The 12,725-nt window shown below is 42.3% G+C and overlaps 1 protein-coding gene and 1 pseudogene across 1 annotated transcript in view; both read left to right on the top strand.

The window, feature by feature from the left end:
• The first annotated feature begins 2,301 nt into the window (after window positions 1-2,301).
• On the top strand, window positions 2,302-3,328 carry LOC101563817 (annotated as a pseudogene).
• A 7,741-nt stretch (window positions 3,329-11,069) lies between these two features.
• LOC101585743 (immunoglobulin lambda-1 light chain) overlaps window positions 11,070-12,725 on the top strand; it is a 734,743-nt gene continuing 733,087 nt past the window's right edge. The window contains exon 1 of the mRNA XM_023720912.1: window positions 11,070-11,138. Coding sequence (XP_023576680.1) covers window positions 11,093-11,138 — 46 coding nt within the window. The 5' untranslated portion in view covers window positions 11,070-11,092. The remainder of the gene's footprint in view (window positions 11,139-12,725) is intronic.

The raw sequence follows: 12,725 nt of genomic DNA, 5'->3' as shown, positions 1-12,725 counted from the left end.
TGAACACCTTTTAACTGGAAACCCACATGTAAATAGTTATTCCCTAGGCAGATATGTACTTTCTTATTTATATCAAGAAAGAAAATGAAAAAAGAAAAGTAATTTACTTTCCAAGGATAGATAAACTGCAGCTTAAAGCTGCTATTCCAGAGCTACACTGACTTCCACAATGATTATCTTAAGAGATCTCTGTATTCTACACATTCCACAGATGATATCATATCAACCAAACCAGAAAGGCAACAGGTATTATTCTGAGCAAGTGATTGACATTGGAGGGGTTCTAAGGAGTCTTCTAGTGTGAATAACACACTAGAAGACATCCCCTCTACAGGAAGCAAATTATTGGAACTTATACTTTCCCATAAAGGATTAAAATTATCAAATTGGCCTTTTAATCTTCAGGAAACCAATGGGCTATAATGGTGAACACTGCCCCACCAGACTGCCAGGTGACACACATGCTGCTAAGCTTAGGAGGCCTGTGGAGGACCACCTGAGCAGCTTTCCTTGAAAGAAGAGCAACTGTCTCCATTTTGACTTTATTTCCTGGTATTGATATGTACAGAGCTGGCTAGGATTTCTGTTTTATCCTTTCAACTGGCCTTAAGCAATGTATACTGGTCTAGCTGAGGTGCTGGTGATAGTCTCTGAAGGTGGCATGCGTGTTTCCCTGGTAACTACACCTGCTGCTCTTTAATGTGAGCCAGGTTGAGACAGGACAGTAGAGCTAATGCTCCGTGCCACCGGCTGGGATCAAGCCTTGAGATGGAGGCTATGACTTCCTGGGGCTTGAAGGACTACATCAAAGCTGAAGCACCAGACCCTCCCAAAATATTAGATACTATCTCAATAGCATAATGCAGATCACTTTCTCAGCATATCCTCTCTGCATATGGCAGAGGTAAATGTAGACCACTCACCTAGCTCAGCTCACAGTAGTCAATTTATTCTCACAATTCTCAGTCATTCCTCCTCAAGCCACTCCTCCTCCACTGAATAAAACAGGTTGAGGTCCTGAGTCAGTCTCTTTGTTCTGGAAACCCATTTTCATGACTGGACTTAGGGCCCCCTAGCTTTTCAATAATCATAAATATGGTTTAGTGTCTTTACTTTTGCTGTGGGTTGCACTGGGAGTAGTAGATTAGAATTAACTTGGTGGGATTCTAATAATGTATCTTTGGGATCATAAATATTACCTTCTTTGACTGAGAGGAGAACCTGGAGGGGACTCCTGCAGAGGCCCAGAGAAGAAAATGCTCTCGAGCTGTGATGCACACAGTTCTGCCATGGGAGCCTTATGGTCAAACACAGACACAGATACACACACACACAAACACACACACACACACACACACACACATTAAAATATTTTTCATGACTTCAAAGTTCAGGGTATTTCTTTAATATTCTGAGGCACAGACAAATATAAGATATAATTGAAAAACATATTCAAAATTTATATCTTTTACATTCAACAATATGTTGTCATTAATCTCATTGAGAATACTGTCTCTTCCTTTGAATATTTAGCTATCATTCTTGCTACTTTCTGAAGTACTTTGGAAAATTCTTTATCATGTTTCTGGTGGGTCTTTGTGGCTGCCTCAAGGTTCTTAATCAATCAAAACATTTGCCTTTATGGTCATTTTGACCAGAAATCACATGATGCCAAGTCTACTGAGGAGGAGGATTAAGGACAGAACTTCACAGTTTTAGCGGACCGCATTAGGCTTGAATCAACACATTTTTTTTAATCCAACCATGTAAAGAGTTACCAAAGATTTTAGAAAGGGCAAGACTGAGGGGAGAAATGTGTTAGAAGAAAAAACAAATATTTTGAGGGTGTGGAGATACAGACAAAAACACACAGCCAGCTTATCTTTGACAAAGCAGCCAAATATGTTTGCTAGAATAAAGACAGCCTCTTTGATAAACGGTGTTGGAAAAATGTTCTCCACAAGCCACAGGCTAAAAATAGACCCATGCTTATCACCATGCACAAAACTACAGTCAAAATGGATCAACAAATTAAATTCTAGAACTAAAACAATAAATCTTCTGGAGGAGACAGTAGGTAGAAACCTTAAAGACATAGGGGTAGATATTTTATGAACAGAAATCAAACTGCATGGGAAATATTTCAAAGAGTGAACACTTGAGATTTCATCTTTTGGACTTAGGTCTCCCTGGCTGCCTCCCTCGCCGAGATACTGAGTATCCCTTTCCCTGCCCTCTCTGAGGTCTCCAGCCCGCCCCACCCACAGAACACTTAGCGACCCCGAAGATCAGCCCCAACGAACATGTCCGAGTTGACTTTACAAGAATATGAATTTGAAAAGCAGTTCAACGAGAATGAAGCCATCCAGTGGATGCAGGAGAACTGGTAAGGTGATGCCCATGCGCCGCGGACGCGCCCCGGCCTTAGTGGGGTTCTGGGCCCAGCGTGGGTGGTGCGGATCCCCGGAGTCCCGCCTGCAGGAAGAAATCTTTCCTGTTTTCCGCTCTGTATGCTGCCTTTATATTTGGAGTTGGCACCTAATGAACAAACGGGCGAAGTTTGAATTGAGGAAGCTGTTAGTGCTCTGGTCTCTGACCCTCGCAGTCTTCAGTATATTTGGTGCTCTTCAAACTGGTGCTTACATGGTGTACATTCTGATGACCAAAGGCCTGAAGCAATCAGTCTGTGATCCGAGTTTTTACAAAGGGCCGTCAGCAAATTCTGGGCTTATGTGTTTGTGCTAAGCAAAGCACCAGAACTAGGGGACACAATCTTCATCATTCTGAGGAAACAAAAGCTCATCTTCCTGCACTGGTACCACCACATCACTGTGCTCCTGTACTCCTGGTACTCCTACAAAGACATGTGGCCAGGGGCGGCCGGTTCATGGCCATGAACTACGGCGTGCACACGGTCATGTACTCCTACTATGTGCTGTGGGCCACGGGCTTCCACCTGTCCCGGAAGTTCGCCATGTTCATCACCCTCTCCCAGATCACACAGATGCTGATGGGTTGTGTCGCCAACTGCCTGGTCTTCTACTGGATGCAGCACGACCACTGTTACTGTCACTTTCAGAACATCTTCTGGTCTTCACTCATGTACCTCAGCTCCCTCGTGCTCTTTTGCCATTTCTTCTTTGAGGCCTACATCGGCAAAATGAGGAAGACTGCCAAGGCTGAACAGTGTCGAAGCCGAGGAAGAAGCCACAGCTCGGGGTCATCCAGAAAACTAACAGACAAAAGAGAATGGCATAAGGAATCACACACGGTGCAGCTACAACAAAAACAAAACACACGAGCAGACACAAACCCCGAAGCAACTTAGGAATAATTAGGTTGACTTAATCCAGGAAGTTTATGATCCTTTATGGGGGAGGACTCACTGTGCACAAGTCCATCTCAAAGCACTGCTGCTGGGAGACCCCACTCCCCATCCCTGACCTGTCAGCACTAGGACAAATGACAACACGAGATCCCTAGGCAGAGACTCAGAGAAAGCAGGCAAAGGCTGTCAACACTACGGGGGAAAATGTACCTACCATGAGTAAACATCTCAGTGAGGATGAAACAATTTCCCTTTCAAAGTTGTGTGAGCACACACACACAAACACACACATACACATACACACACACACACACACACACACACACACACACCGTTTCCAGTCCTTTGAACAGAGAAAACTGGAGCCAGTAGAAAAAGAGTAACAGAAGAGACACAGGGTCTATATCTAGAATAGTAATGCTTTCGCAGAAATCCATCCCTTTTACAGAAAGGTTAGCCATTGTAGCTCCACGAGAGATGTCTTAATCTTTTTATTTCCACTAGAAAATAGATTGATATTTCCCCTTCACTGCACAGCCTCAGGCTGGTGAGTTTGCCAAAACCACATGAGGTTCATCCAATCATTTTCAGGGCCGCCCAGACCCCCCCACCAGAGCATTCCAGCAATTTCTACTCCGAGGTAAGAGGGGAAGCGTTTACTTGCCGCAGACTTGAAGGCAAGAGCAAAAGCGGAAATGAAACCCCACCTGACGACGACGTGAACGCGGTGTCAGTCCTGTCCAGAGCAACCGCAGCTTGACCCCTGGGCTGGAAGAGGCCAGAGATGATGGGAAGAAAAGCTGGAGAACATGCTGTACACGGACAGTATTTATGCCCTTTCCTCCGTGATTTCACAACGCTTCTGCTTCCAAATGAAGCCCTGCTGGACGGTCCATGTTTTTTACATTTTTGTGAGTTGCAAAAAGAAGCATGCAGAGTTCTTCCTGAGTTGGAAAGGACACTGTGTCCCTGAAATATCTGCATTAGCTGTCCAAGCAATGCCGACGCGTCGAAAACGCATTCTGCTGGCTGACGGAGAGACTCCAATCAGTGCACACTAATGGACCACAGAGCCCCGTACACGAATCCTTCAAATTTTAAGGTATTGGACACCAACAAAGACATCTTTCCTGCTTCAAGTGAGCGTCAAGAAAAATTTTTTAAAAAGACTTTTGCTCTGAAACTCAGAAAATCAATTAAGAGCCATATTCTTTTAACAAAAAAAAAAAGCTAGATTACATTATCTATAATATTTCAGGCCTCTACAAGCCAAATAAATGTGGCAATGTTACTAGTATTTCAAAGAAGCAATTATGTAAAGTCGTTCAACGTGATATAGTAATATTCAATTGGTTAAGTAGCTTAATGATTAGATGAACTAGTTAAAAAGATAGGGGCTACTACACTGCATAGATTACACATAAGTAAGCACACATTATGCACACACAGGTGGGGTTCAGTGAACCCTAAAGCCCAAATAACTAGGAATACATTTTCTGCTAGCAGAAACTGTTGTTTATCTTTCTTGCTTTATTTTGAGAGTGTACAGTAAAAGGGATTTTTCAAATTATTTTTATATTATTTTAGCTTTAATTGTGCTGTCATTCGTGAAACAGAGTAGCCCTGCTTTTCTGTAAGAGATGGCAAGAACCTTTTCAGCATCTTGTTTATGTGTGGAATTTCAAAAGAATAAAGTTTTATTCCATTCAGTGTGAAGGGCCTAAACTGCAAACAGGGAATCCACGCAACACAAGGTGTGACCTCAGAGGACAGGGACAGGAACAGGACTATCTGAGGAAGGGAACCACTGCGTCCATATGACGTGGCTGTGCACAGCCTGACGACATGATGTTGATTCTTAGAGATGAGATACGCTGACAGATGTACTATCATGAGGGTGGAATTTGGACCAGAACTGCAAAGGTCGGTCCTGCTGCAACGAAAGGATTCTTAGGTTGCAGATGTTCCTTTGAACTTCTCAGCTGTCTGACACTGTGCAATAAGCCTTTTTCTTCCCCTTTATTGGAGGAAATGAGCAGAATAATTGAAGAAAAGACCACATATCAGTTGGCTTGAGCTAGTAGAGGGATCTGTTAGAGGTTCATCTGATTGATTTAATTTAAATATTTAATGCAGTGATTTACATAGAATGCAGGTTAAAACAAGGAGGTCGGCATAAACTTTAAGAAAGACTCCAAAATGATGCTTTCAGAGTACTTTCAACTGACATTAAGTTCAAGCTTGTGTTATTTGCAAAGTAACTTAGAATTTTTGTTTACAGATTGAATGTCTAATTGTTTTTACCTAGCTAAGTATATCTAAAGGCATTTACAATATTTATCATGGAAAGAAAAAAGCCGTGCATTAAAAACAAAGCTAGTATTGCAGTTTCCCTACACTGTTTTCAACATCTCAGCTTTGCTGCTCTAATTAAATGAAGAGCTGAGGCTGGATCCCTGACCCATGACCAATCTGAAACCTACCAGAGAGTTGACTGCCACATAGAGAATCCTGCTGTCAGTTAACATTCCAGAAAAACTTGGACAGGCAAGTTTTTATAGCTGTTCCACTATGCTGCAATAGATTGTCTTTCTTTAAAAATTGCATTCCTATCCCAGTGTGGTGAAGACATTCCTGGATCAAATACAGAATCCTTGATTTCTTATGTGCATCTGTCTATATAGCATTTCAGGCACTCTGTCAGAGCTTAAACTCAAATTCGTGGGTTTGCAAAGAAATTCTGGTGAGAAATGCCCTGTTCATACAGCGGGGGCTTTATCTGGACCTTCTAGTGTTGCTTAGAACAGAACAACTATTTATTGTATTAATATCCAGTGCCAGCCCAAAGTACCAAATTGAAGTCATAGATTAAAGTTATTATTCCAGGTAATTTATTTCCATTTTTTCAAATCACATGCACTATGAAAATGCAGGGCTTGGGGAGAAAACATGCATTTATATTGGGTGAGGAGAAAGATGCTCTCTTATTTACCTGAGTTAAGTTAACTCAGTTAGAAACCTTGAATATAAAATTATGAGGAACCCAGAAGAACACTTGTAGGAAGGAGACTCACAGATCTCCTTTTTAATCAGGTGTAGTATCGTGTAATAAGGTAGAGCCTGTCACATCCGAGTAACAGAGCACCTGGAGTGGATTGTACTGGAGTAGAAGGTTCCAGAAGTCAGGGCAAGGTCCCAGGCTGCTAAGTTATCTGAGAGAGGTGAAACACTCTGAAGTGCAAGTTTTTTCTTAGAACAAGCTCTACCCTGAGACAACATGTGTGCCCCAGTGAATCAGCTGCAGCACATTTCTGTGGGCATTCCCCAGTTTGGACAGTGGTTCTCTGATGGTGTCTTTGGGTTGACCCAGTGCTGACTCCAGGGAGCTGCAAGGAGGAAAACAGACAGAGTTGGCTTCCCAGGCTTTGGAGTGTTCAGTCGCTCTGTCATGGTCCATGTTTGTCTTGCTTAGATACTTCTCGGAATAGTTTCCATCCTGGAAAGTGCCACTGTGTGAGAATACCATGATGCAAGCCCAGAATTTCAGTAGTCAAATGTATCTTTCTCCCATCTTTTTTGTCTTTGGTAATAAATATTTTGCTATTCACTTGGGGGAAAAAAAGAGATTTCATCTTTTGGAAAAGTTTCTGCATATCAAAAGTAATCACCAAGAACAATCACCACAAACCAGGTAAAAACTATATCCAACTGTCCCACAGACAAAGGACTTCTCTCTACAACATATAAAGAATTTTTAAAAATCAGGCCTCCAAAAGTCAAAAGCCCAATTCAAAAATAGGTGTCTGAGATGAATGTGCACTTCACAGATGAAGAAATATAAAAGCAAATAAATACATGAAAAAAATGTTCAACATCATTGGCCATTCAAGAGAGGCAAATAAAAATAATGTAGAGATATCATCTTACACCAGAAAGAATGACTATGATTAAGAAGTCAACCAGCAATAAACGCTGGAGAGGCTGTGGTGGAAAAGGAACCATTCTCTGCTTTTGGCAGGAGTGCAGACTGGTACAACCATTATGGAAATCAGTGTGCAGATTCCTCAAAAAGCGAAAATTGGAGGTCTCATTCAAGCCAGATTCTCCTTTCTAAGTATTTATCCAAAAGAACTGAAATCATCAAATCACAACGATAGATGTGTACCCATGTTAATAGCAACACAATCTGTTATAGCTAAATCTCAGAAACAACTCAAATGCCCCTCAACTGAGCAATGGACAAAAAAAAAAGATGTGGTATTTTTACATAATGGAGTAGTACTCATCCATTAAAATGACATATTTCAGGTTTTTATAGGTAAATGGATGCAACTAGAGGCTGTATCTGCGATATGCAAACATCATATTGCCTTGCTAGTGAGAGAACTTGAAAGACTAAATAAAATCTGAAAATCTGAAAGGTACGCTAGAACTGCGAAAGGGAAAAAATTGGTTCAATGGGAAGGAAAAACTGGGATGAAGAAAATGATGAACGACAGAAGGGAAACAATATTTATGTGTATATGCAAGATAGTTTGGATGATTATACCGCTGACTTCTGTGGGTCTGTACAAAGGAGCAGTTAACACTTATAAGTCATTTTATTCTTATTTTTTCTTTTTAATTTCTTATAACTTTCTTTTTGATGTTGTTTTGTTCTGTTTTTAACCACTTTTGCAGGTTTATAACTAGTATCCTAAGCAACTAATTTAAAGGTGGCATAATTCAATACAGAAACCACTGTTGAATTCCTATTACATTGTTTAGTGAAATTTTGTAGTTTCTAATGCTTTTTTGTACTATTTTGAATTCTTTATACATAAAAAAATAGTACTTTGAGAGTGATAAAGTGTCTTTCACTGTGTTAATACCATATAATTTGATAAAACCCCATAAACATCACTCAGTAATAAATTGTGAAGGGTTACTGGGCCTGGCGGAATTGACTTCTGCTCATATTCATGCTCTGAATGAGTGACAAGAGCTTTGAAGACACTTCAGTTCATAGATCAAACAACCCAAGGCTTCACCTCCTCTACTCAAGGTATCTTGTGTCAATGACTTTGAGGAAAGCACTAATTCAGCTTTCAGTTACCCAAAACATTTCCATCCAGCTTCATGCTGGAATCACAGGCATTGAATCTGGCGCAGTGGGAGAAATAAAACTTTCACGCCTAAGGAAGCAAGGAATAAATAGGGACGCGTGTGTTGGAGTGCATCCTTCCATCAGCGGTATTTTCACAGTTGACAGTAGAGGGCGCTGTCTTGAAAAGCACAGCCCTGGGCTGTCTGCACCATGGCCTGGGCTCCTCTCCTGCTCCCACTCCTGGCTCACGTCGCAGGTCAGCAGGGATTTTCTGGCTGGGGCTGTGGAAGGCATACCGAGGTTACTGAGTGTAAGAGGACCAGAGAAGACAAAGAATCTCCAGCTATGATGTGCACACTTCCACCATGGAAGCCATACCATCAAGAAGCACACACACACACACACACACACACACACACACACACACACAAAATAAAATGTCATACCTTCAAAGAAAACCAGGGTAGTCCTCAAGTATTCCAAAGAAACAGAAAAGTGTGAGGCACGACTAAAAGATACTGTCAACATTGACCATTTTTACATTCAGTTCTACGTGGCCATAATGTGACTCTAAATAATCTCTTTTCCTTGAAATGTTTAGCTCTCATGCCACCTATTAAAACAGTTTCTTTTTGTTGCAAACAGAATAAAAAGTAATCAGAAACATTAGGAACAATACAGAATTTCAGAAAATCAGATGACAGTGATTCAGCAATGGTTATTACAGCACGTACTCATTTTGGTCTTCAAAGTCTGAAGGACAGTAAGTGAAAAAAATTCCCAATTTGTTGGTTTTCTTTTTACTCTGTTATTTCTTTTGCTGTGCAAAAACATTTGAATATGAAGGGATCCCACTTGTTGATTCTTTGAAGTACTTCCAGGAGAGGTTGGCTTCGGCTCATGTGTTCTTTGTCGACTCCTATTTCCTCAGGAAAATTACCTACTATAGGTAATTAATTATAGGTATCAATGCCTGTGATTCCAGGATGAAGCTGGATGGAGATGTTCTGGATAACTGAAAGCTGAGTTAGTTAGTGCTTTCCTCTAAGTCATTGATGCAAGATACCTTGAGTAGAGGAGGTGAGGCCTTGGGTTATTTGATGTATTACCTATAGTAGGTAAAATTACCTATACTAGGTAATTATCTATAGTAGGTAATTTTAGTTGATTACTATTTCCTCAAGAAAACTACCTACTATCACTTCCAGTAAGTTTAGTGATTCTGTTCTAAAATCTATATCTTTAATATACTTCAACTTTAGTGCATGGTGATGGACATGGGTCTAATTTGTGTTTAAGGCATGTTGAAAGCCAGCTTTTCTAGCACCATTTAATACTGTTTCTTCCAGTCAGCGTATCTGCTGTCTTCGCAAATCAGGTTTCTGTATCTGTTTGTGGTTCTGCCTGTGTCTTCTAATCTGTTGCACTGCTCCTAGGGTTTCCTCTACCATGCGGATTCTATCACGGTAGCACTGTAGTATAATTTTAAGCCAGGGAATTTGAAGCCTCCTACTTTGCCCTTGTTGGCCAAGACAGCTTGAGCTATTCTCTATCCTTTCTGGTTCTAAATGAATTTTAGAAATGTTTCCTCTAGAACTACAAAGTAGGCTAGTGCTATTCTGAAAATGAATGCATTAAATCTGTGTGATAGTTGTGGAAGTACAGCTATTTTTTATGATTTCTCAAATAGTTTTGTCACTGACCTTCGTGTTTCTTGTTGGCTGTGATGGCTGCTTCGAGGTCCTAAATCAATCACAATATTCAATAAATAATCAATATTTATGTGTGGTTATTTTGGCCAGAAACCACCTGGTGCCAGATCTACAGAAGAGGTGGATGAACGACACAGCTTCGTGGTACTATAAGCCTGAATTTCATCTGCAGTGAACATATTTTTAATCAAACCCTGTAAACAGTCACCAAAGAAGATTTTCAGAAGGGGCAAGAATGATAGGATAATGTGGTGGAGGAATGGAAAAATATATTCAGGGGAATCAGTGTTCACTAAACTGCATTAATTCTTTAAATATTCACCATATATTTTGATATCACCACTCAGAAATCAATTTTGAAATGCTACTGGGCCTGGCAGGATGACCCGCTCATAGTAATGCTCTGAATGAGTGACCTCAGTTTCTGAGACACTTAAATTCAGAGAACAGAAGAATCCAAGTTCTCAGCTCCTCTACTCAGGGGATCTGGTGGCTCTGCCTGGGAGGAAAGTGGTAACTGACTCAGATCTCCGCTGCCCAAAATATGTCCATCCCGCTTCCTCCTGGAATCACCAGCACTGAACTAGATGCACTGAGAAAAATAAAACCTCCAGTCTAAGGAGAAGGGGTTATAGTTGGGGTGGAGGGGAGAAACTGCAGAAAGGCACCATTCATTCCATGGCAGCTCCACTGCTGACACTAGAGGGAGCAGTGGGCTTAGGCCTGGGACAGCAAGCACCACTGAAAAGCTTTGTAGGCTGTAGGTTCCATTCTCACACACTCACAGTGGGTTCAAGTCACTAGGTCTGACCCAAACAGGTTGCTGAACTCCTGGGCAGGGCAACCTCATTTGCATGTAGACCCGGCTCACATCCCCCAGCAGGGTCTAAAGGGTTATAAGGAGAGCTGGAGGGCTGCTTGTGTGCTCAGGACTCAGGAAAAGCACAGCCCTGGGCTGTCTGCACCATGGCCTGGGCTCCTCTCCTGCTCACACTCCTGGCTCACATCACAGGTCAGCAGGGATTTCTGACTGGGGCTGTGGAAAGTAGCGGTGTTGCCTCTGTCTCCCCTCCTGACCATACCTTTCCTCACTTCTTTTCAGGGGCTGGATCTCAGGCTGTGGTGACTCAGGAACCTTCACTGTCCACCACTCCTGGAGGGACAGTCACACTCACCTGTGGCTCCAGTACTGGGGCTGTCACAACTGAGCACTATCCTGCCTGGTTCCAACAAAAACCCTACCAAACACCACAGGGTCTTATAGGTAGCACCAGCAGCCGAACTCCTGGTGTCCCTGCCCGATTCTCAGGCTCCTTACTTAGAGACAAGGCTGCCCTCACCATCACAGGGGCTCAGGCTGAAGACGAGGCCACCTATTACTGTCTACTGTGGCACAGCAACTATTTGCACAGTGACACATTTGTACGGGGAAGTGAGGCAAAAACACCCACATGCAGACTGACCCTGTGCTCCTCAGCACCTCTGTGCACACAAACCAAGACTCAGAGTCAGGTCTATTATCTGTGAGAGATCAGAATCTTTGGGACTTAGATGGGTGGCACGTGAGCCCTCCAGTGCAAGAGCCCCAGTGAAATCCACCTTCACCAATATGTGCTCTTCTGGGACCCTCTCCTGCATGTGGCCTGCAGTGAGTGATTGGTATAGTAAAATTGAACCCAAATGATTTCACTAAAGAAAACACTTCACATCGGAGCTGAGCAGAGCTCCATCTGGTCTACACTGGGACCAGTTGAGGAGCAAAGTTTATTCAAGCTGGAGACAGCTTAGGGTGAATAGTAACAGCCCCACTTGGGCGGGGGAGCGGGGAGGGTTAGAACTCCCAGGGGAGACGTAGACGAGCATGTATGTGTCTAAGACATGTCACTCAGCAGTGCAGCCAGAAATTGGAATGTTCAAAAGATACAAAGGCAGCAAGCATTTGGAGTTTCATGGTCACCAGATATTTTTAATGAATGAATAATAAAGTTACATTCCCTTTCATGAGGTACACCAATCAGGTAGGCTCTAAATACTTAAAACTATGGGGAGGGGCAGTTCTCCATTTAAAGAACTTGGTCATGCAAACCTTCGATTTGGACTTTGACAGTTTGGACTTCCTGGTTCCAACCCGCTGTTGGAAGAAATAAATGACGTGTGCCAATAGTCAGAAGTAATTTTTAACCATCGTATGTGAGTGGTTTCTACCAATAAAATAGTTCAATGATTAGCTCCCAATGCTCAGATTAGACTAGAAAGACTATGGTTTGTCTTGGTTGCTGTCTTTTGGATTGCATGCTCTGAAAAATGGCATACTGTAAGGCAAAAGATAAAGCTGCCCAAACCTTGTGGAGGACCATGTGGGCAACTCCCTGTGAAAGAAAGACAATCTTATCCACTTTAGCTGTGCTTTGCCCTATTGCCATGTATTGATATGCAGAGCTGGCTGGAACTTGTCGTTATCCCTCCAGTTGGCTGTAAACAATGCGAGTCTGTCTATCTGAGGTGCTGGTGGTAGTCTTTGAAGAGGCATGGGTGTTTCCCAGGAACCCACATGGGCTGCTCTCTTGTTTAAGCCAAGGTGAGAAGCGATGAAGAGACA

This window comes from Octodon degus, unplaced genomic scaffold (genome assembly GCF_000260255.1).
Source record: "Octodon degus isolate 3935 unplaced genomic scaffold, OctDeg1.0 scaffold00079, whole genome shotgun sequence".
Taxonomy (NCBI): domain Eukaryota; kingdom Metazoa; phylum Chordata; class Mammalia; order Rodentia; family Octodontidae; genus Octodon; species Octodon degus.
This window is presented reverse-complemented; position numbering and strand designations above follow the sequence as displayed.